Source organism: Argiope bruennichi, chromosome 7 (genome assembly GCF_947563725.1).
Source record: "Argiope bruennichi chromosome 7, qqArgBrue1.1, whole genome shotgun sequence".
NCBI lineage: Eukaryota > Metazoa > Arthropoda > Arachnida > Araneae > Araneidae > Argiope > Argiope bruennichi.
This window is the reverse complement of record NC_079157.1, coordinates 82174992-82201434: the sequence shown is the minus strand read 5'-3', so window position 1 is coordinate 82201434 and position 26443 is coordinate 82174992. Positions and strand designations below refer to the sequence as shown.

The following is a 26443-nucleotide window of genomic DNA, read 5'->3' as shown; positions in this document are numbered from 1 at the left end:
TTGAATCAGTAGCAGCAAAGTTTAACTAGTTAACGATTAGACGTTGGAGAACGTGGTCCACTCAAATCTTGTGCTCCTTTAAAACTCCAATCACTGATATTATTATTTATATTTCTGTGATCATTCTCAGTTAGTCGGTAACTGACCTAACATTGTTATTTTCGAGTTAGATTGGCTATTCTCTGAATTTAATGAAAAAAGTAAATTCCTTGCATAATCGAGTAATACAATTTTTGAAAATTTTATTTTTAATTAGTCTAGCCAACGACATTCACATTTGTATTTTTATATCTCTCTCACTTGTGGTTATTTCCTTTCAAATCGTGTTGTTACTTACAATGATAGGATATATAATCTTAATTATGGTTGAACCAAAGAAATAATAAGACTGAGAACGTCACTGATAATTAGAAAAAAGTATATTCCGTAATGGTTCTGCAAGTAGATATCTTTGAAAGTGTATATAAATGAGCGAATACTTTCTTTAATAATGTATCTTGAAATAATTTTCATAAAAAGCCATTACAAAATTTTGCTTATTTTCAATATAAAAGGAGTCTAATTTTGTCAACATTGAAAAACAACCAGAATTTTTAAATTAAATAAAAAAGTAATTAAATGCTAGCTTTAAAATAATTAAATCTTGAATTCAATTCCAAAACTTAAATCAAATTTATCAATTTTAGTTCAATTTGTCTGTATTTTAAAAGAGATAGGAAAATCAGAGACGCCAACGCGTTTTATTTAAATTAAATGTTTTCATGGTCTCGAGGGCTGTGGGCCTACAAATATTGTATGCTTATTATTCTTATATATTCAGAAATGAACAGCCCTCTTTTATTAAAATTTGCTCAAATTCGTCACCAAGGTTCCAATAGTCGCCATTATTTTTTAAGTTAATGCACTACCTGAAATATAACGAAAATACTACCTTAATCTATAATTTTGATACAATAATATGAGAATATAGCATAAAATTATGCTTTAATTCTTTGATTTTTTTTCTAATTTTACATAAATATTACAATTAATCACAAAATATGATCGATACTTTTGGTAATATTCAATTTAACATTTTTTTCCTTTACTTTGTCTTTGAGATTTGCCTTTTTGTTTCGAAAATTTAATTGCTAAAAGAAAGTGCATAAATCAATGGATTTATCAATTGAAAGTGCTTTAGGTAAATTCTGATTTATCTAAATACATTTTCAAAATTAAGTCCTGGGTACTATTACTTATGAAATATTTCCATTTCAAAGAGTAATTTTGTTAATTTTTTGAAATAAAAATATTTAGTTTGTTATGCTTATATCTGTATGAAGGCTATTTTTAAAAGTTAACTCTTTCTGAAAAATTTGAAAACATAATTACGATTTTAAGCACTGTTTGTCGGAAATATTTGTGATAATATACACTTCTCAATGTTTGCAAGAGATGCGAAGTTTTAAAAAAAATATTTTAAGTCTTATTGGTAATTTATGATTCATTTAGAAAAATGAAGACAAAATCAGAAATACAACGCTGAATCCACCATCTTTCGTCATGTACTTTCGAAACCGAAAATATGATGTGCGCATGCGAATTTCGGGAGGGAATTCGTATTGACTGAGGGGGATATATCCCTAAAATTACAGTCCCCAATACCCTCATTCGTCCTTATGTCCTCCAATCATCGCCGAGGGACACTTCATCCCCCGAGTAAGACTGCCTTGTCCACTTATCAAGATGAACCAATCACATTCTAGAAAGATCGAAGGATAACCTGTTGAAGTGGCGCTGCTGTCGTTTGTTTTGCAGTTTCATATGATACGTACGTCCATGCGAATTTGTCTGCTTTACATTGCGAAATTTGCAATTTTATTCGGTTTATTCAATGCGGAAGTCCCTTGCAATGTTGTGTACAAACTCTATAACCATCGTGGCACATGCAATTAGTATATATTGCTCAGAAATTTTGCGAAGTTAAATATATTCGAATGCATATCGTTCTCTGACATGCGAAACGAGAATATCGTCAACAGGTAAAGTTTAAGTGCTATGATTTTCCTTTTAAGAGTGGAAAAAAGTAACACCGATGCTACTCTTCATAGCGGTATCTATCATTTCTCGTAAACTGAAATCGTTTACTGGGATATTTGTAGCGAACACAGCATTTTTATGTTTTGTAGATATTTTGTTATGATATCCAAGATCTTTTGCATCTGTCTGTAAAAGGAAGTACGTTTAAATTTGCATACTTTGGAGTGAGTGAACATCTGGAATATGTGTGCGTTTGTATTTTATATTTAAGAATTTAATTATACTTTATGGAACTGTCTTTATGGATGTTCAAGCAAATAGACCTGGAAGTAATGGACATGTCTGTGACTTGAATAATAATACTACGGTATTGTATATTTTCCTGTTTTATATTCATTACTATCCTGCGAATGCATACGACATATTTTGATAATTGAAGTGATAGTTTTAAATATATTTTTAAATTTTCAAATGCAGTTTAATCGTTGTATTTCGCATTATGTTGTATTGAGCTTTTTTTTAGCATGCACATGCATCGCAAATTTTTCAGGGAAATTTTTTTTAAAAAAAAATCGAAAGTCATACATGGCAAAATAATTAATTATTTTGACATTCTGTTTAAAATGTGCATGAATTGTGCCATATCTGAACTACTTTGGAGACATTTGTTTGTATGTCTTACTTTTATCGTCAGATTTTATTTTTTATATTAGTGAACACTTTTTCACAACAGTTCTTTAATAAGACAAAAATTTGTATGTTGAATATAATTGCTGATGTTATAAATATGTAAGCATCTCATTAAATAGAAAAAAGTTTTTTTTAATGTTATATTAAAATTTAACTGATTTTTACTTTTAAAAAATTTACTTATTGTAAAGATGTTTATTCACCAAATGAAATACTTAAAAATTCATTATAATATCTTATTTAATTTTTCTTATTAAATTAAAATTTAAATACTTTGCTATTTTTTTATTATTTCAAGGATGAATTTGTCTTGCAAACATAATTTTGGGGGAAAGATATGAATTTACATATTTAACTACTGACCTTGGATTTGATCTTGCTGTATTCTAATGCTGTCTTGCTTTTATGATCTATTATGTAATGTTGATAAAAGCAAGTCCATTGTAATGTTCTCGTCTACTGTCTTTGAATTCTTTTTCTAGTTTAAATATTGTACTGTGAAATATTTACATTGTAACCTTTATTTGAAAAAAACTTTATTTAAAATTTAAATAAGTGATTTTTTTTTTAAATATCAAGAATCTTTTAACTTATTAAATTCTTTTTAATAATTGGGTTGCAAGTTTTCTATTTGATTATTTGCATTATAAAGATAAAGCATTTTGTATTCCAATGTAGAGTTATCTTTTGTTTAAAAAAAAAAACTTTATTTAAAAAGAAATGGAATCTCTCCAACTTATGCATGTTTGTTATATATGATTTACATTGTATTGATGTGTAAATTAAGAGTTTTTACATTATGTATCAATTAGCTGATTAAAATTTAGCTTTAAATTTTAAAAATTCAGTTTCTTGATTTTTTTTTCTTTCTAGAATTAAACAAGTAGAATCAATATTGACTAATGTATTAACTATTTAAATCATTAATCGAAAAGATGCATTGTTTTTAAAATGAATTATTTTTAAATGTAATATTTATGTGTATTAGTTTTATTTGGAATATTTTATGAAATCAACATATAGGTGACATATAATTTTTCTTAATGTCCCTCTAGCTTACCTTTAAGCAATTCTCTTCTCTGTAAATATCTATGAAAATTTTTAATAAATGATGAATCTTGGTGGTATGCAAATGTTCATTTTTTTTTAAATTCTGATATGTAAAGAAATTTTTTTCTTTTTCCATCAATCAAAATGCAAGTTAATGGCTTGGTGAAATTATAATGTAATTTAGAAAATTATCATTGACTTTAAAAGTACATTTAAGTTTTTGTCTCTGAAATATATTTTTAATTATAATTTTTGAAAAATAACTGTCTTAATGTGCATTCTAATATAAGTTGTGCTGCAATCTTCATTACAATGAGTGAGTTCAACTCAAAAATAGGTTAGCTCACATAAAAAAAAAAATAAAAAAAATGGATGCATTTTGACTCTAAATTTCTCAATTCTAAATACTCGTATTTCATTTTTTTTAATGGGTCAGGAATGAGGGAAGAGTTTCATCTCTAATTTGACTAATTATGTTGAGTTTGTTTTATAGGCTGTACTACAAAAAAAAAAAAGACATCTTTGCTTGCAGTTTTATCCGACTGTTAAAAACTTTCTCATAATCTAATAGTTTTAATTTACTTTGCTTTACATATTTTACTAAGAGCAAAATAAGAAAAATAAAATTATAATATTGCATTTTTTAAAATTTCAGATATCTCGTTTTGCTACAGTTTTAATATTTTTAAAATCATTTATATAAAAATTTATCTTGTTTAATAAAAGATTAAAATCAATTTTGAAGAAGAGTTAGGGCACTATATTGTATTTTATAAAGTGTTGGCACACAGTTTAAACAAAATTGTGCTTTTAAATAAATAGTCAGAAAGGGATTAAAATATTTGAAATGTAATTTTCATTTTTGCTCAAAATTGATTTGAGTCAGCATGCAAGATACTGAAAATGCTCATTGAGTTTCAAATAGTAATGCTAGTCATCCATAGATTGTCCATCTTTCTCATTACTCAATTAATTTTAAATTGTTACTAAATAATGTCAGCCTTTCGTCCCTTTAGTGGTTGATAAATTGAGGACCAAGCATGTTTGGGAACAGGGACATATGCCTTACACCCCAGGGCCTTCAATCAAGAAAGCAAATATGGGCATTGTAGGCCTTGGCCCACATGGGCTGTCGTGCCAATGAATTTAGTTTTTAATTTAGACTAAATAATATGAATGCTGAAATATGAATTGGAAATTATCTATTTTATCAACATTCTAATTATTTTAATCCCTTATTGGATAAAGATGTAACAAATAATGAATTAAAAAATTAGTAAAGATGTAAATATGAAACAATTAATGTACAAGAAATTAAATAGTTAATACTTAAGAAATTCTGTATTTAAATAAGTAAACATAACTTCATTGAAATATCCAGGGTAAAAAATAAAAATGTTATAATTTAACGTATAGTTTGCTTACATAAGTATTATTAACTCATTAAAAAAAAAGATTTTATTAGCATTTGAAGTTTAAAAAGATTTTATTTTCACTATATGGAAAGTTAAATTAACTTTAGTGAATTGTTTTGAATCGAAAGGAGAATATCCTTAACATAACAACCAATATCATTTTCTTTATCTTCTCCTATTTATGCAGTCATCTATCATATATATATATATTTTTTTTTTTTTTTTTTGCTTAAAGATAATTTGTTAAGAAATTTTCCTGGTACAGGCAGTTACATGCTTATCAAAGAGAACTTCAATTATTTAAAGAGTTGTCTTAAAATATTTTTTTGAAATGTTTAATTCATATTTTAAAATGAAATTAACTGTGACTTTATTTTGTGACTCAATTTCTAGGTTGAAGACAGTTTTCATGGGTTTTTTTTTAATTTATTTATTTAGAATGCTTAAGGAACACTTTTTATATTATAGCGTTTTCCTGATATGCTGTGATAAATTAATTCTGCATTCTTGAAAATCTAAATGTTTTCTGAATCTCAATATAAAAATTAAAGTTTTAGATAGGATTTTATCTAGAATTTTAACTTCAAATTAATATTTAAATATTTATTATAGATTCAAAAAATATATTAAATACTTATTACATAAGATCAATTCTTTGCTAATACGTATTTTACTTTCTGCTTGATTTAAATCAGTAATACAAATTTTTAGATTCCAGGCTATTTAATTTTGCAAATTACCATGAGTTTATGTCACTTTAGGCATCTAATAATTCTTTCTTGTAAATTTTTATCACAATCAGTTTTGTTCCTCTATTTTTAATGACAATGTAGTTTCAGAAATACCTAATATATAACCATTAGTTAAGCAGGCATGCAGCGTCATGTTTAATTTTTTTAGCTACTAAATGTGAGAATCAAAAATAATTGTCTTTTTGTGATGTTTTCTTTTTTCATTTATAATCTGGTTGTCTTTTTCTTTCAGTAAAGGAATCATTTTGATTTTTCTTATCTCTAATTTTGTCATTACCAGTCTTCTTTGCTGTATTCTTTGTTCTGCGGATTACTTACATACATCTATTGCTACATTTAATTTGTAACTGTAGTAAATATACAGGAAATGTTTATTTAGATATAACAGTATTTAATTCTGGACCTATTAAATGATAGTTGCTTTATCAGAGTTCACCATTTTTACTCTTATTTTAGTTGATTTTTGAATAAAAATTTCCAGGTCTGTTACAGGTTTGAAGACACTGTTTTATTAATATACTTGGCCGACAAAAAAGACTGCAATTTAACCTATTTTTATAAATTTTTCAAAACAGTTGCATTCATATTTAATATTTTGTTTCATAAAAGGATCATTCAGAAGCATGCCGATGGCATTTATAACGAATGACATTTTCTTACAAAAATCATTTATTAGAAATTCCTTCATTAGACTTTAATTTTGTGATTTCATAATCACTTTTTAATATTATAAATAATGATTCACTTAAACATTTTTATCTTAATATATTTTGTATTTTATTTCAGGTTTTTGTCTTTTTTTTGTCGGCCCCGTTTAAAATTCAATCATCCTGATGTTTTGTAAGGTAGTAAGGATGCAAAGTGTAAGACATTTTATTTAAAATGTACTTTTAAAAACTCATTGTTGTAAATATTTTTTTCTTTATATAATTGGAATTCAATATCGGTAAGTCGAACTTCCAAAAATTGATATGACACAATAGCAAGTTCCACTTACCGAATTGCTAAATTTTCCAGAATAAATATCAGGAAATACAAATTTCATCGATTATTTACATTAATTTCTTGCAGTAAAGAAAGCTAAGAAAATGTTTTAACTTTTTTTGTGTTTTAATGTATTTTTTTTATTCTTTGATTTTGTGTGTATATTTTTTATATATTAAAGCAAATTCGAAACTTGCATTTATCCCTTTAATCATAAAAGCTAGAGCATATATATTTGATAGAGATAAATATATTCTATCTCATTGACTGTGAAAAATAATACATATAACTTAATGTAAATTTTTGGAATTATTAGTTGCAAGTTGGGTTGGATCTGCACTAGCATTTATGGCTATGGGATAATATGTAAATAATTAAATTTCTGTTATTTTCAGAAATATATAAATAACTATAAAGCAAATTCTTTATGTCTGTTATATACTTCAGAAATTATTCTTCAATCATAAATTTTATTATATTTAAAATAAAGAATAAATTTTTTGTATTTTAAATAATTAAATGTTTTTTAATGGAAATATATTTCAAAGTAGATGTATTCTTTAATAGGAATTTGACAAAATTATTTTATAATTAGTTTTGAAAAAAACAATTAATTGTACCTAGATTTTGATTAAATATTGTCTAATCTAAATAAATCTGAATTTTAAAGTATTAATTGTTCTTGTTATATCTTCAAAAAATAGTATCTTCCCTCTGTTATAATAGAGTGACAGGGTGTCTACTTTTTTCAAAAATCATTAATTCTTAATTTGTTTGTGGAGAAGTTCCATGTTTTTTCCTCCTTATGAAGGATTCTTTTCTTATTCTAATTAGAGAAAAAATTCTCAATGTTTGAAATAGCATACATACATTTAAATAAAGGAAAACATCGGCTATTTTTTCATTTGGTAAAATACATTGTATGTTAAATGTAAAAACCATTTATTAAACTATATATTTTCTTCTTTTTTAACCACAGATCAGAAAAATTATAAGATTTTACTCATTTGAATAATTTACAAGGACAAGTATGAAAGTGTCATACAGCTAATTTAATTCCTTAAAACTAATATAATTAATGTCTTACTCCTAAAAAAAAATCCAGGATTCACAAATTTTTAAATACTGTACATCCCTTTGTGGAATAGTTAATTTGTATTCATAAAAATTAAAATAACAAAATACTGAAAGAAGTTTTATTATAATTAAGAAATGTTTCTAAAACAAATAAAATATTCATGGCTCTGATAAGCAAGAATCTATGAATTTTACCATGAATCTAATGGATTTTTTTCTGTTTGACATAGTTAATTTTTTTTATCTATACTGATATGTCAGTTTATTTTTAAAAAAGAATTAGCATTTATTTATTTATTAAATATATATTTATTTAAATAACTATTTAACCACTCTTTAAAGAGAAATCCCTTTATGTATCTTATATTAACATACTATGAGTGATTATTACTTTCTCTCTCTCTCTTTTTCATTTTATTACATATTATTAATGATTGCGGTTTTTTCAAAATATAGAAATTATATTTTAATTGTAAAATGATATTTAAAAAATAATAAGTTGTTGTTTCACATTATTTTTTTTATTTCATGTTGATTAAACTATTATGCAGTTCATTTTTATTCATCTTATTATGGATGACAGGTTGATAGCGTATTTATATTTACAATCGGCTTCATGTTTCAAGCTTTATAGTATTATTAAACTTTGGCTGGTATTTAAATCTTTATCATAGATTTGGAGATATTAAATTTTTTTAATGTAAAACGGTTAAACGATATTTCTTGTAAAAATAATCTGCTTTTCTTTATAACTATAAAGAGAATAAAGAAAAGATTATAATTTTTTGAAATCTATTAATTATTGTAATTAACTTTTAATCAATATTTTTTTTTAATAAAAAGTCATTTTTCAGTACAAGGGGAAAAAAGTGTCTAGCATAGACTTAAATTTCACTGTTATATTTTATATTGTAAATAAAAAATAATTTAAACAGTTTATAAATTCCTTGCATTCTATAATATTATTACTATAACAATTGCTTTAATTTTTTTATTCCTCCACATTCAATGCCCATTTGCATTAAAAGATTTCAGTTAAAAATAGGTTGCTTTTTTCCATCTTTCTCAGCTACTTCGCTCATATATTATGAGTTACTAAAATATTTAATTTGTAACCTATGTAGACAATTTCAATAAATGATTATCGATTTCAAATGAAATAAATTGCTTTATCTAATGATGAAATTGCTGATGTTTTTGAATTTTGTGTTTCAAAGAGGGTATAGATTTTCCTTTAAAATGCAGAATCTATTTTGAATCTTTAAATAGATTGCCCTTGATTTTTTCTTCTTTTTTATCTGAAATGTACCATTAATATTTAATTAATGTTCATAATTTTAAATGAATTACTATGCATAGATTTTGTTGTCTCATACTTATGTTCTTTTGTAGAAAGAAACTAAATGGAAGCATTTGGAAGTGTGTGTTGCATTTGCATCTTTTAGAAATTTTGCAGAAAAGTATTGGAGAAGTTGTGGACAAATGGCTTTGGAACCTATGTCCAGCATTTTTGAGGCTCATGTGAATTTCTTATTAAAATGAAAATTTCCAAATATTTTGAGTCAAATATTTTTTTCTAGTTTTTATAATTTTAAAATTTAATTTCTAAATTCAAAGATTAAAGAAATCAAGGCATCATTTTTCCCACCAACTTTGTAGACACCCTGATTAATTTTTAAAAAGATATTTATGAAATGTAATTGTTTCTTCTGCAGTTTTTTTGTTTGTTTAAAAAGTTAATTCTTTAATAAATAACTTCTGTAAAAATTATATATAAAATTTGAATAATTTTTTATATTTTGTCTAATTTTTATTTTAAATGTGTTTAATGTTTTTTAAACTCTTTTAATTAAATACTTAAATTTTATTTCTTTTATTTTTAGCAATCAAAATTCATGCCATGGATGACAAGGATGATTACAGGAGGTAAGAATTCCAAAATTTGAATATTTTTCTTATATTTGAATTACTCTCATATCAGATTTTAACTCAATTTAAATGTATATTCTCTTATTGAGGAGAGAAAATGTGCACAAATTATTTGCATAAAAAAATATGCAAGTAGATAAATATGTATGTTTGCTGCATACAAAGTTTCATGATTGGGGAAAGTTTTGGGGTTATATGAAAACTTCATTCAAATTTAAAATAAATTTTTAATTATGACTTCAATAGCAAAAAATTGAATATAAATAAGAAATTCTGACATATGTTTCATTGACGAGTTTTTCGGAATGAGGCTGGAATTATTTAAAAAAACTATTTAAAACATTCCTAATTTGATAATATAATTTATATTTTCTTTATATTGCATAATCATGTAGAAGTATATAACCCATTTATGACTTTAACTTGATTTTTGACTTAGTAAATTGTTTTAAATAAAACCTGCAGAATGAACAACTTGTATTTGAGTTTATATCAGTTAATATGTTAATTATTTGCTTTATAAATTACCTTATTTACAAGCTAATTAATTTTAAAATGTTAAAAAACATTAATGTAATATGTTCAAAGTTATTAAAGAAAAATTATTAAAATTGTTTTTAATTAAAATTTTAGAAGAAAAAAATTCTTGGAGCACTTATTCAAGATGTAACTATGTGCCAGATTTAATATCTCTGTGCCAAATATCTGTCCTATTGTAATTTTGAACAATTTTTTTATCATGCATGTTACCTTCACAAACATTATACCATTCTTTCAACATGTTAAAATGATGTGCCACCATAATCTATTCTAAAATAATATATGACTATATATCATACATGCTCAGTGTCACCTACTAATTGCTTATAACATTATATAAATTGGCTCCATTATACTCCTTATGCACTTGCAGCATAAATTTATTTTATTATTATTATTTCTGTTTTTTTATGGAACAATTTAGCTATTTGGTTGTTACATGAATTATTTGAACAATATCATTGCTAATTTCAATTCTCCCCATGTATCTTTCTTTTTTTTAGTTGTGAATATTTTTGCAATAAACTCTTAATCTTTTTTTTTTTAAATCAAATGAATTTCATTTTTAAATCTCGCTCATGATTTTTCATACTAAAACTATGTATGGATACCTTTTTCAGTTATTAGAAATCCATAGTAATTTAAACTATTTTTGATTAAAATTATATGAAGTTGTTTCTGATTTCATTGTGCTCATTTTTATGGCATCGCTTATCAACAAATTATATTTGCTGCTATGCAATGTCACAAAGCCAAAGTTTTGGACCATTTGATGACAAAATTCCATGTCAGCTGATATGCAGTTTTATTATCAAATAATTTGATATCTTTGTTGTGTATTTTATAATGTTTTTAAACACTTGTACCTAGAATAAGGGGAAACATTCATTATTGTTTTCCCTTGAATAGGTACACATCCCGGTACAAGACTGAGAAAATGTAAGTATTTTTAAAATATATCTTTGTGTGTGTGTTTCTAAGTATATTGAAGTGACAGTCTCCCCAACCTTAAAAAACACTGCATGCATTATGTGTGCTTTTAAAGAAGGGAATTCGGAATTCATGTTCTTATCACAGAAAAATATATGCTAACTGCAGGAAATTGGCCTTTAGGAAAGTATAAAATCAATTTTTAAAAGTATTAAGATATTGTTGTTCATTCAAACGGCAGCTTTGAGATAAAAACCAAAATACATCTACCAATCTGTTGGACAATAATATAAATTAGTATACTTTATTGATAGTCAGTTTATTTTAATAACATTATTCTCCAAAAATATTTTGTGTGTTATGTATGAAAATTTAAAATATTTTTCAAAGAGTTTAATAGTTAAAATTTAAAAATCTTGGTTTTCTTTCTCCTTTTTCTAATGTAAAATAATAATAAATAAAACTAATCATAAGAATAGAATTGCATCTTAAGTTTTTGATTTCTAAATTCTTAGCATCAAAATCGTTCTTTAGTTGTATTAGCTGAGGTAATCATTTAAGAAAAGGATTGTCTTTAAAATCTAATTTGACATTTCAATTACTTTTTAACAATTTCAATCCCCCCCCCCCTCCTACACTGACAATATTTTTGTATTATGGTTGACTAATGCAATGACAAACTTCATATTAAGGGTTTTTAATTTGAATAACTTTTACTTTTATACATAAATTTCTTTGTCAAATAATGTTATTCCATCTTTAAAAACTACAAAATAACATGTTTTTCGTTATAACAAAATCTGATGAATGAACTCCGTCATTAAAATTAACTTAAGTTCAAAATATCTCTTACAATATATGTAAATATATAATTAAAGATAATTAACAATACAGGAGAAAATGGAAAGTAACATTTGAAATTTAACTTTTAACTAGCAAAATTATATCGAAGTATATTACTGTGAATTAAATTCTGACCATCTCCTCCACATTCACTTGTGCATATTATTTTGATGTATATCAATAAATGAAATTAGAATTTCTTCTAATAAAAGAAAGTTGAATATTTGTTTTATGAAATCATTATTAAGATAATTTTGTTATTTCTTTCTTGTCTATGCTGTGTATGCTATATTATATTTTAGATATGCAGATGACGCCAGCAGTACAGTTTTACTTCTAATCCATGGTTTAGATCATAAGTAACTACTTCTAATCTTGATTGGTAATGTGCTTATTTGTGCCACATAGAGACATTAGTGAATAATTTAATTCTATTCTTGCATCTTCTGGCTCAACTTCTTACTAAAACGCATTTAAATAAATAATTTCTGTTAATTCTATTTATTTCTAACTTGAAAAGGCAGAAAATTCTCCAATTTCATTTGATTAAAAATAACATGTTGGCTACTTAATAATTCCTTTGCTATGATTTAACGAAACCTTTTTAACTGTCATCAAATGATTTTTTAATCATTAGTACTGCAACTTTATTTTTATTTAATATATGATTTAAATTTGAGTTTACAGCATTCATTGATATAACAAATGAAATCTTAATTTTCAAGGCAAATAAGAAATTTTACACTTTTTTTAGATACATTTAGGGTTGAGTAATAATTCATAAATATTTTTTAAATTTAAATTTAAAGAATTGATGACACAAATCTTGCAAGTAGCTCTGCTAATTGTCGCATTTTAATTGAATCCAAAAAGTAAAAGGTGTTTCAAAAACTGGTTTTCTCCATTTGACATTTTATTTTAATAATTTTAATATACATAAAAATCAATAAAACCTTTTTTTAAAAAACTATTTTATAGACAATCAAATTTTCTCTCAAATAATATAAAATATTTTTATATTATTCTATTTCTGTATACAATCTTAAGTTGAAAATGGGGGAAACTCATGGATTATTCTTCGGTTGAATGCTTCAGTAAAAGAATATGCATTGGAGTTTTAGAAAATCACACTGGTATAGAAATCTTAATCCATTAATACTTAATTTAATTTAAAGAAAAAACCTTAGCAATGTTTCAAAATTAAATTACAATTTTTTTAAAAAATAATTTGAAATTTGTGAAAAATGTTGTTTTTTTTATATATTTATTCTAAATATTTTTTAAAAAATTTAAAATAATAAAATATCAAAAAAATGAAAATTACTTCTGAATTTTTTTTTGGTACCTTGAAAATTGTTAAGAAATTTAGGAAGACATATCAACTTCTTAAACAAAGCAAAGAAACAAATGTGTTCAGTGTACCCATAAAAGTGAAAATGTAACTGTATTACAATTAGGATGCTGGATTTATCTTATTTCAAATCATTTAAAATTAAAGCAAAATTTGATATGTTGCAAGTTACTGTTTATAAAATGATTGTCTTACTTCTGCGTTTTGATGCAGATATAATTCAATTTGTTTTTAGTATCAGATACTGAAAAATAGATTATGTGATTTGGATTAAATTCAATATGTACAAAAGATAATTTTGTAATGATATATTTGAATTCTCTTAAAATGAAAAAATAATTTGTAGTAAATTAAGCAAAAGTTTATTGTTTTGTAGTAAAATTTAATATTGGGTATATCATTAAAGAAATATATAGCCATTTTTTAACCAAAATTCACACATAAATATCTACATCTTATATTCTATTGCTAGTGTATTACATAGATTCTTATAATATTATCAGAGATAATAATCTTAATCAAATGATATGTTCCATATTGACACATTTGCAGCTACTATTATTTATAGAATGTGGTTGTAAAAAAAATGTAGTTTATAATTTGGAATTTTTTTTATAAAAATTACATGAAAAAAAAATGGTTAGAAAATATCTAAATTGTTAAATATCTTAAATAGGAGGTAGTAGCTACAAATGTGTTAATAATTAAATTTTATTGTATTTCATCAATCCTTTTGTACAATTTACTTTAAGATTGATGGAAAAAGCATATACTTTTTCATTTTAATTGTTTTGTCAGGCGTGCCAGCTCTTGATTTAATTTCATAATTTGTATTTTAATCTAATCCGAATTTTTTCATTTTATAAATATCAGAAAAACAATAACACCTTATTGTTACAAATAGACAAATACTTTAAATATGAAAATGAAATTTTTCGAATTTTGTCTATTTCCTATTCATTAAATTTTTATTGAAAGTATATTAACCTATGTAATATAAGTTTTAATATAAATTCTCAAAATATTTTCAATCATGTGGGTCGAATAAATTAGCATATTTCCAATTAAGGTTTGTTTTATAATCGAGTTACATTTACTTGTACTCTGATTTTTAAATATAAAATTTTTATTATTAGAATTAATACTTTGCATGCTTTCAACTTATTTTTGTACTTTTTTTAAAAAAATTTCTGTTCTATTTCCATTAAAATATGCTGAAATGGTGCATCTTATTGTAGCTTTCAGAGCTATAATGAAGACTAATTTCTATATGGACGATTATAAAAATTTTGTTGTATCTTCATTAGTTTTGTTTTCTATTGAAAATTATTTCTAGACAGAACTCTTATATGCACTATTCATAAGTATTTTGGAATTAGATGGATTTTGTAAATCAAGTTGGCACGTCTTTTTATTAACACAGTTTTCATTTTATTCTTTGCCATAATTTCAGTACATAATTGCTTGAATATTGATTTTCTGTGGACTATTTTCATTAGTTTACCTTCACGAAAGATCAAAGATTTTAAGAAATCTGCATATATTCAATTTCTTCTTTGTCATATAAGGAGCTCTGTGTGTGTGATGATACAACTATACATTATGCAGTAAGTTTATTCGGAATTACTTGACCATTTCCTCTGACCTTCAGATCATCTTATTGAAGAATGGTGGTGGCTTCTAAAGAGCTGCAAGTGTATTCCCTATAATCTGTTCATTTGTTGTTGTTGCTGTTTTTTTTTAAACACATTTTTACTTAGAGTATTTTTAGAGCTGATTTTAATTATTTATGAATTTGACCCTTTGCACTCTGAAAAATTAGATGTGTAATTTTTCATTAAATGGCTTATTTTAGTGCTTTGAGACATAAAAAAGTGGTATTATATTGTTTTATTTATTTTGAAAATTAATTTATTTCTTCTTTGAATTGTAGGTTTTTATTTTTTCATTTGCTAGGTTCTAAAAAAAAAAATCTGCTAAATTTTAACTATGATTGTCAGCACTCCCAAAATAGTGCCAATGATTAAATTTGCTAATTGTTGATTCTCAGCTAATAAAAATCTTTAAATATCAATATCCAAAAAAAAAAGAAATTATCCTCCTAATTATAATATTGTTTGGAGTGCAAAGGATTAATTCTTTTTAATCTCATTCTGTAAGAAAACCAAGTCTAAAACTTTAATTTCTATTATTCAGAATATGAATATTGGTTAGGACTTTTAATGATGACTATTTTTTATATCAGCTGTTATGTTAGCATTATGTTACAGTGATTATCTTTGCTAAATTTTTTCTTTCAGTAGCAATTTTGACTGAATATTAATGATGAAGATTCTTTTTATAACAATTATTCATTTATTTACACAAATATAGAATTTTTATAAAACCATGCATATGAAATATTTTTATTTGCAACCTACTCATAGCTAAAAATAATTATTAAATTAATTTGCATTTATATCAGGCAATCTAAAATTATTTTCTCTCAAGTCAGAAAAATACTTCTAATGAGAAATTTAATTGCTGAGCTTATATGTGTTACTGGAAATGTATTAAACACCAGCATTCTATAGAATGTCATTTTTAAGCAAAGTATGAAATTTGAGTATTCTTTGAATATGTTATATATTTTTTCTTAAGCATTGTATGTAATAACTGGGCTTTCTGTAGAATGCTTAGTACCATTTATGTAAAGCATTAAAAGAATTTATAATCAGGCATTTAAGTAAAAGATGGGCATTCTTTAGAAATACAAATGTTTGTAAGAAAAATAATAAGAGTGCTATTAAAATTGCCTTATTCAAAATATATAAAGGAAAATTATGCAAAAAAATTTAATGCTTCTTTTTAATTAAAGAAAACAAATTGTGAACCTGTTTGTTGCTTCAAGAAATGAAATAATTTATTTTGAATAACAGTTTTATTTCTTATAAAAAAAATCAGCAATATATTTTATACTTTTCTAGTTTGTTATTTGGCATTATGTAGAATGTCTAGGAAAAGTATGGAATATTTATTGTTTCATGCTTTGTTTAATGATGTTAAGAATGCTGGATTTCAAAATTTGTTGTTAACATATTCATTGAATCTCTTATACTTAAAATAAATAATGTATAATCTTGTACTTGTATAATGAAAAATTGAGTTGCTGAATGTAATCGGTAACTATTTTAAAGAAAATTGGTTATAATAACCACATATCTCTATAATGGAAAATAAAATAGCAGAACACACTAAGAATAAACAACAAGTGATCAGCTATTTCCTCTGATTTGAGAAATTTTGTAGGAGCTGAATTGAATCAAAGGCTTTTCTTTCACTCTATGAACATTATTCTGTCATTAAGATTTTGCCTTTTAACTTGTTAACCAGATAATTAACATATATTCAACTCATTTCCTATTGAAATATATCATCATACTAAGTTAACAGATTTAAAATACCTTACGCAAGTATTGCTTTTTTTGCTATACAGAACAAGTGAGATGTGTAGATAGTGACAGAGCTGACCAATCTAAAATCTTATCTTGTTAACAAAACCAAAATGCTTTGTCTTAAAAATTCTTTCTATGACTTTTACAAAAATGTAAAGATTGTAAAAGGAAAGCAGATGTTCTTCTTTTGATATTTTATGTTGGCATATAATTAAACTATATTTTCTTTCTCAATTTTATATTTAAAAATATGACATTTAAGAAAAAAAAAAAATTCTCAAATTCATTTCTTTTTTTGGTAGTGCACAGTATGTAAAATATTTAAATTTCTTTATATAAAAATAGGACCTTGTCCACCATAAAGTAAAATTTACATCATTTGAATATGATCTTATAATTTTTTTTTTTTTTTTTTTTTTTTGTTGGTTGAAAAGATAATCACTATAACATAGATTTTCTATGATGCTTGCAGTATTAATATAGTAGTATTACAAAGTGAACGCCTCACAAAGCCAGTATTATCAAAAGTATATGGTGAATAATATTACATTCTAAGATTGAAAAGAAACTTAATTTGTTGCTGTTAGTTATCAAAAGCTTTTCTTCAACTATAGTTTAAATTTTTATATTCATTTGTAAATAGTTTCAACTTAAGACATATATAGTTTAAAAAAAATGTAATTCACAAAAAAACTAATGGTCAGCTCCTACTCTGTTTAAATTTAATGCAATATCCATCCATTGATAAAAAACTTTTTGTTCATTTGCAGACTATGTATTTTGTCAGTTGTTATAATATTTTTGAATAATCTATAATTGTTTTGCTTGTAATAAATCAAGCATTTTTTAGTTAAAAACTAAATGTTTTAAGAAGTAATTAACATTGAGATGTTATTTATACCTTACAAGTTGAAATCATATCTACAAATATGGTATTTGTTCATACAGTTGATGGTATTTTCCACCTAATTGGAATCCCAAATATTAATATTTTTTCTCTAAATATTTAGTTCTAAAATGTTTTTTTATTGATTTAAAGTTAATATATTAAATTGAACCACAAAACAATGGCAAATGATACCATTTTTTCACAATTATTTTTTGAATCAGATTGACAGTGAATGTCAATATTATGAAAAATGTATGATAATTTTTTTATTCCTATTTTGCTATTTTTCTTATTTATTCTTTTAGTAAATAAGAAATCCTATCTTTTGTTTAAAAAATATTTTAAGAGAATTAGGTGGCCTTTTTATTGAAATAGATGGATAGGACTGTATAATTTGTTATGAACTTTATTTTATTTTATTTTTTTTTCATTCATGTTGTTATGTGTTGGTAATTTTATTTGATGGTCAGATTTACTGTTTTCCTTATATTAAATATCAGTCTTCTAACAAAAATAATTCTGAATAAATGTGATTAAATTCCTTGATTGTTTGTTATTTACATAGCTCATTTCATTTCCTAATTTTTGTTTAGAAAAATAAGTATTTTGGTGTTTTAAGAATTTTGAAGAATGTAATGTAAAAACCTGTACTATTATTTAGTTTATTAATTTTTTTAATATATCAACAAGCATATATATTTTTTTTAAATCTTAAAAATCAAAATTATTCTGTAATGTACTTAGAATTTGTGAATATTTTTTGTTAGCATTTTAAGCATGAATTTTGTATGTATTGATTTATCAATTGATAAGGAAAGCAAACCAGCAGTTATGTCTTATTATAAAAACATATTATGATTAAAGGGTTTTTTTGTTTGTTTTTTAATATTTCGAAATTACTATAAATTCTGATTTCTCCTCATCTTCCTCCCCCACCCCTTCTTGCATAGAAATTAAAGTTTGTTATTATTATTCCCAAAAACTTTTTTATTGGAGGAAAGTTTGTAACTATTAAAACCACCGATTTCTTATTTTAAATTATTATTCATAGATGTTAAACTGACCAGAAATCTTTTGTCAGAACACTTTTTCCACTGAACTACTATGCGATTAATTTTACATTTTTCAGGTATATTATCAGTTTAAATGCTTTGTCTATTATAAAAGCTTGAGTGAAAAAACTCTTAGTGGAATTAAAGAATGGAAAAATCTACAATTTATGGACAAATACAGTTATATTTACTTTTATTTTTATGAAATATATTTGTGTCATAGTTCAATTGTTCAGATAATTAATCATTTTCTTTTCTTTTTGCAGCAAGTCTAGAAATCTCAGCGAGAAGAAACGTCGAGATCAGTTCAATATGCTTATCAACGAACTGTGCTCGATGGTTACTTCAAGTAACCGAAAGATGGATAAATCATCCGTCCTACGGTCTACCATTTCTTTCCTCAAAAGTCATAGTGGTAAGTAATTTTTAGCAATCATAATTTAGTGCTAAAATAGAACATCTTAATATTTTTTCAACTTAAGAAGCAAAATATATGTAGAATCTTATTTCTGTAAGAAAATTTTATTAATCTCACAGTTGGGAAATTTTAAAAAATGATAATTAAATTAGAATTATTAAGGGAAATTGATTTAAAAATAACTCAAAAAAATTTTAAGGAATTCTTCTAACTTAAAACCATTTTCGTTGTTGTTTCTTTAATAGATATTGAAGATTGTTAAGAAACCGTGTTGAAGTATTTTATAGCCCAGTCTTTTAGAAATTTTAATCTGAAACATTAATTTTTTGTTCCAAGTATTTTTTAGTTTTAAGTGCAATTTTGTATGCAATTATACATTTTGCACATTGTCATTTTTATAAAATTTATTCATTAATAAAAGTAGTATAATTTAGCAGTGTAATGATATAAATTGCGAGAATCTTTGTTTATCGATAATATTATAGATATTCTTCAAATACCCTCAAATATTAGTAGTGGTTCTTTTTAAAAATTTAATCTTGATACATACCCTTTAGTAGCTACAGAATTTCCATAGTTGCTATGGAATTTTTTGATAATTTGTCGATACTGCCTTATATGTAATATATCATTAAGAAATGCTTCTGATGTCTATGTAAAGATTGTTAGAAGCTATTGTATTGTCTTGATATTGTGGATTGTTTGATTGATTGTTTGCCTTGATAGTAAAATGTGGATTTAAAAAAGGTGATGAGATGCTACTATTTTATTTAGCAAATTTTTCTGTAATGAATGTAATTCTGTTAAGAATGTTACTTAGATTTTAAATCTATACACTTCTTCACTTTTTTAGTTGGGAAAAAATTGTAGAAAAATCTTTATTGAAACTTTGAAATATATGTTCAGGCATTTAAATCTAAATGTAAATTTATGCTGTAAAATAAAATAAAATTTAATTAATAAAATAAAATTTAAATATATATATATATATATATATATATATATATATATATATATATATATATATATATATATATATATATATATATATATATATATATATATATATATATATATATATATATATATTTGTATTTAATGTCAAATTGATTTTCTTGATATTGTATGATTATTACTAAATTTGCTGACAGCAAAAATCTTATAATTATTTGGAGTTATGATGCTTGATTTGCTAAACTGAAGAGTGTCATAAAATGTGCATCAACACTAAAAAGTAACTTGGTTTTCATATTTAACAAATGGCTACTAAGAAATATTTTTATTAGATAAAATAAAATACTATCTTAAATGTACTGCTTTTTCATGAATTTATCTTTGATGTGTATTTATAGATTTTCTTATTTATTGTGTTTAATATTGATATTTTCTTTTTACTAATCGACTAATTAGTTGTTTCTTTTTAGAGCTATCTGTCCAATCGCAAAATGTGAAAGTACAAGAAAATTGGAAACCTTCCTTTCTGTCAAATGAGGAGTTTACTCATTTAATGTTAGAGGTATCAATCTTACTTATTGTCAAATAATTCACTGAAAAAATTATTCTATTATTAGTATTGGTAAATTTTAAAATTAAATTAATTAAAAAAATTTGCATGCATTTTTGTGTTATTTTGAGAGAATTTTTTATGTAATCTACTAGTCATAGTATTTAAGATTGTCTGTATTTTAAAGATTAAAAAATTATTTTATAAAGACACAGATTTGCAAAGATATTTCCTGTCATGATTTTTAATATTTTATTCCAGCATTTTTATTTATCAACCTATTGACTATGCATTAAAAAAAATCTTCTTTATGTAATGAATCAATTTCTAAATTTTGGATCTGTCATAATAAAATTTTATTTTTTAGTTGTTAGTAATGTTTTTAGTTACGAAATAAAAATTTAATACATTATTGTTTTGAATTTTGCCATCACATTCACATTTTCTCTAAACCAGTGTTTCTTTGATTATTGTAACTAAATTTTATCCTTATCATTTTTTTATTTAAAGAATATAATAAAATAATTTGATTTTTCAATTCTCAGGCCCTTGATGGTTTCATAATAGTTTTTTCATGCAATGGCCAAATCTTGTACACATCTGAAAGCACAGCTTCACTTCTTGGATATTTACCTGTAAGTTCAGTATTTTATAATTATTGATGTATTGCCATATTTAGAGAAAATTAATTATTCTATTATCAGTTTGCACAGGAATTACAACTTGGTTTGAGTTAGTATTCTTACTCTCTATAAATTTCTAATTATTTTTTCATTAATTTGAATTGATAAGAATTCAACCACTTGCAAGAAATGTTGCGATATATGTTTGAATTTGAGAATTGAATTAAAATTTCATTGTGTAGTATTGTACAAATGTTTAACTGAGGAGGTAAAACTATTTTAATGATTTTATTAATCAATTAATGATATTAATTAGATTTTTAATGTTTTTTTATTGCTTTAGATGGTTTTGAATTTTGAAACTATTATTTTAATAGTTAACTTTAAAGGAGATGAATTTTATTTTTTTCTTTGATAAATATTTGCAGTTTGCTCTTGTAATTATTTGTGGGTGTGGGGGGGGGGTGGCATTCTGCAACCCATACCGCTTGATTAGATGATGAAAATAACATTATATATTTTACTGCTTTACTTGATCATATCATCTAGAATTCTAATCCTTTGAAATTATTTTTTAGAGCCGCATCTATTCATCAGTATTTGATATCATTCATGAGATGGACAAATCTTCATTGTATAAATTAATCAGTAATCCGCCTAGTGCATCTAATTCTGTATCCAAAGGTATTATTTTTTTTATCTTATTTGTATTCTTATAAATGTAGAAATGAATTCTCCAATCTTTGCTTTATTATTGTTATTTAAATGCCAAGTACTGGAATAAGGGATAATAATTCATTAACTTTATGTGTGCAATATTAATATTTCTGTGTATGTATCCACCCTGAAATGCTTATTTTTAATGAACTATTAATGTTTGGGCATGTAATAATTCCTCTCAAATATTAAATATATCCATTGACTACTGAAAAAATTGAAAATATTTTGTAATCCTCTACATAATCAAATATAGTAATAGTTTATCTAGAGTTTTCTCATAGTGCATATTTAATCAGAAATTTTCTATGTCAAGATTATTTAAATTATAATATTTATTGGTTTATTTTACTACACAGTTGATAAAGTAGTAAATTGTTAATTATGATTTTTAGATTAGCTTAATTGCACATTCTATTAGTTTTCTTCATAAGTTACTATAAATCATCATTTACATTTAAAATATGATAGCTAAACTAAATTTTGTGAATAATTCTTTTATGAAAAAAAGTTTAAAAGTGAGAAGAAATTTCCTATTGTTTAAGGAAATTTTGCACTATTACTCTTTTGTCATATTATTATTTTTAATTATTATATTCATCATTTCTAATTTTGAATAACTTCAGAAAAACTATTCCTTCTTTTTCTTATGTTAGGCTAACAATTAGTAAATATGTGGTGATTAAAATAAAAATCTTTAAAATATAATTCTGTGCTTTAAAAAAAGTTAAGCAGTTAAATAATAAAATATTTGTACAATTTAAAGAATGTGTAGGAAACTTTGCTTTGTATTTTTGATGAATTCCTCATATTGCTTAATAAATCAGGAACAGGGAGATGTGTATATTGGTAAATAGTAAGTAACATAGGTTTTTCAATAAAATAAAAATAAATGCCTTGAAGTGGATACTCTTGTTACTTCTTTATTGAGAATTGATTAAACCAAATTTTTTAATATAAAATAAATAAATTTCTCAAAAAGATGGTTTTAATTTTATTTACTCTTTTGAAATTCGCAAATGCTATGTTTTTATATATTTATTTTCTATGTCACTTTTTTAGCAATACTACTACTATTGCTGATCTCCTTTTATTCTACTTCATTGGTCAGAAAATATTAATAATTTGCATCAATCAGTATATAAACAGGAAATGTTTAAAGCTCTGATGTTGCATTGAGATATTGATGAGAACTTTGTGTAATTTATTACTATTTTAAACCGTTTGTATAATTTTCTTTTCTGTACATTTAGATTCATTTATATCATTAACTCTCCATATGAAACGTGGACCAGTTCATTCGCAAGGAAGTACTTCATATGAATTAGTTGAATTGCTTGGAACATTTTATCATTGGCCATCATCTTATGAAGGTTAGAATCTTCTTTAAATGGATGTTGCTTTTCCATCTTTTGAAAGTATTTTACAATTTAAAATGCATATTATTTAGTGGTATTAGTTATTTTAGTAGTATATATTATTTAGTATTTTACATATTAGTACAGTAGTTAATGTTTCCCATCTTTATTCTGTAAGTTCTTTTTTCTTATGAAGTTTATAAACCAGTTACTTTAAAATAATTTTCATTTATACATAGTATTAATTAATCTTCTTCATGCAAATTACAAAATAAAATGTGTAAATAATTTGTGCATTTTTAAAGACATAAATATAATTCTTTTTTTCTTTTTTTTTATTTAGGTTCCAATCCAGTTGGTTTTGATTGTGATAGCAACAGCTGCAGTAGCATTTGTTCCATGCCATCAGCTGGAGGAGAGCTTCGATCCTGCTTTGTTGCTGTAGGTCGTCTTCAAACTCCTCATTTGTTGCGAGTTGTTAATTTATCGGATGAAACTAAAAATGAATTCACATCAAGACACAGTCTTGAGTGGAAGTTTTTGTTTTTAGACCACAGGTATATAAAAAATTGAATTTTTTCTATTAATTAATTTCAAAAATATTGAAAAAATTACATTTTAGTTTTGATAATTTTTTGTTGTTTATTTTTTACATAGATTGTGATATATATTATTGTTTGATATACACATAACATTAAAAATTGGCAAAATCTAATTTTAATGTTGTTATTGGGCTATTAATGTAAAATTTCTTGATTTACATCAAGAACAATAGAAGATAATATAAGTTGGAGATCGAACTAGAATTTTTGGATTCATTCATTTACATTCTTTTAATAATGCAGTTAAAATGATTTTTTAGTAAAAATTTTATAATTCATTTAAAATTTTATATATTGTTTTCAACTTGTATGCAAAATTGTTTAACATTACTTCAAGTTATATCTTTCTGGGGTGAAACATTTTTTTTTTAACACAATATTTTTTTAATGGATTTTGGGAACCAAAATATAAAGCTTGTTATTAAACATTATCATATGTATAATTAAAAGATTATTCAAAATTTGTATTGAAAAATTCTCTTTTTTCTTCATTTTCCATTTACAAATTTCAAATCAAAATAGGATTATATATACATATGTTAAATGCTACGTATGTAATTATTTTAATTATATGAGTTTTTTGTATAATTTTATTATGTGATTCGTTTTTATATATACAAGGATTAACTGCAAATTTAGTTAATAAAACACATTATATTTATTCATTGATTCTTTTTAGGGCACCTCCTATCATTGGATATTTACCTTTTGAAGTGTTGGGTACATCTGGTTATGATTATTATCATGTTGATGACTTGGAAAATATATCTTCTTCCCATGAGCTTTGTAAGTATGAGTGACATCTTAAATGTTATTTACCATTTATTAATATAATTATTTTTATTCTAGTGAGAAATTTCATTTATATAATATAGGATTTTGAGTACTGAAAAATTGAAGCATTTAAATTCATCGTTAGTTAAATTTAATTTGCTAAACAATACTTTTTGATGATTATATTTGGCTTTTAATACTTGTAAAAAGTTTGGTGAAGGTTTTTTTTTTAATTATTATAAATTATAGTGGTGAAAAATATTTTTTTTAAAACTATTGTAGTTGCTGCTATTTTCTTTTTAGGATTTGCTGCTAAAAAAATAATTGTATTTTTAAAAAATGTAAAACTTGCTTAATAAAACCAACTATTATTATAATTTTTTAATTGTTCGTATTTACTATAATAAATTATTTGTTTAATTAGTAATGAACACTGGTGAAGGAACTTCCTGTTTCTACCGCTTTCTCACTAAAGGGCAACAGTGGATTTGGCTTCAAACTCGTTACTACATTTCTTATCATCAATGGAATTCCAAACCAGAGTTCATTGTCTGTACTCATACTGTTGTAAGGTAAGTTATAATCATTTAATGTAAAAAAAATATTAAATCCAATAAATTGAAGTTATATTGATTAATTTTTATTTGAAACCATAGCCTCATCTTTAAAATTTTTCATCTTATTTAGCATTATTGATAATTGTGATTTTCATTCTTTAGTACAGAGAAAGTGATGAAAAGTATGCAAGAAACGCCCAAGAGGTTTTTAAAGAAAGCTACTTCAAATCACAACTCTTCACCTACTCAAAGTGCCTGTCTTTCTCCCTCACCTTCTGTTAGCTCTTTGGGCAGTATGTCCTCGGATCCTTTGGAACATTGCTCAGCAAAATGTAAGTATAGATTTTCTTAGTTATATGCAAAAACTAATCATTTAATATTATTGGTTAGGATTTCGTTTCCCCTGACCATTCTGACCACTCACTCTGCTAGTTGAGACTTTTCATATAAACTGACAAAAGATGCATTACCTTGACAAGATTTTTACAAGTTACTTTTATAGAATGTAATTTTTAGAATTATTTAATTTATGTAAGAGGGGTTTTTTTCTGTCAGAAGTTAAATGAAATATGAGTACTGAAATAAGAATGAGTAGTAACTCTTTGAATGTTACAGAAGGAAGATAATTATGAGTTTCTTTTTATACAGAGATTGGAATAGAATACTTTTTATATGACTCACAATATGAATGAAATAATATATAAAAAATTATTTTAAACCATAATTTCATTATCACTTTTAATACATTTTTATTTCAGATAAGATTCTATGGATTTTATTTTAAATATCATTAGAAAATATGAACAGTCAGAAACAGAAATCATGTTATTTTTAACCTAGTAGAAAAATTAGCATTTCATATGACTACATATTTAATGATTAAATTTCTATCTGTTGAGGGGAAAAAGAAGACTAGAAAAACTATATAAATGATT

The 26443-nt window shown here is 24.2% G+C and overlaps 1 protein-coding gene across 8 annotated transcripts in view; it reads left to right on the top strand.

The window, feature by feature from the left end:
• Positions 1 to 1678: 1678 nt before the first annotated feature.
• The window catches only part of LOC129974973 (circadian locomoter output cycles protein kaput-like), a 28533-nt gene continuing 3768 nt past the window's right edge, over positions 1679 to 26443 (top strand). Inside the window, exons 1-15 of one of the 8 annotated variants that reach the window (XM_056087802.1) lie at positions 1679 to 2021; positions 6713 to 6789; positions 9380 to 9508; positions 9871 to 9913; positions 11366 to 11395; positions 15080 to 15187; positions 19222 to 19370; positions 20798 to 20889; positions 21423 to 21512; positions 22079 to 22184; positions 23471 to 23590; positions 23919 to 24132; positions 24857 to 24963; positions 25376 to 25523; positions 25671 to 25840. In XM_056087802.1, coding sequence (XP_055943777.1) covers positions 9888 to 9913; positions 11366 to 11395; positions 15080 to 15187; positions 19222 to 19370; positions 20798 to 20889; positions 21423 to 21512; positions 22079 to 22184; positions 23471 to 23590; positions 23919 to 24132; positions 24857 to 24963; positions 25376 to 25523; positions 25671 to 25840 — 1360 coding nt within the window. In that variant the 5' untranslated portion in view covers positions 1679 to 2021; positions 6713 to 6789; positions 9380 to 9508; positions 9871 to 9887. Of the gene's footprint in view, positions 2387 to 6712; positions 6790 to 9379; positions 9509 to 9870; positions 9914 to 11365; positions 11396 to 15079; positions 15188 to 19221; positions 19371 to 20797; positions 20890 to 21422; positions 21513 to 22078; positions 22185 to 23470; positions 23591 to 23918; positions 24133 to 24856; positions 24964 to 25375; positions 25524 to 25670; positions 25841 to 26443 lie in introns of all 8 variants that reach the window. The other 7 variants (XM_056087800.1, XM_056087801.1, XM_056087799.1 and 4 more) reach the window with 7 other exon arrangements.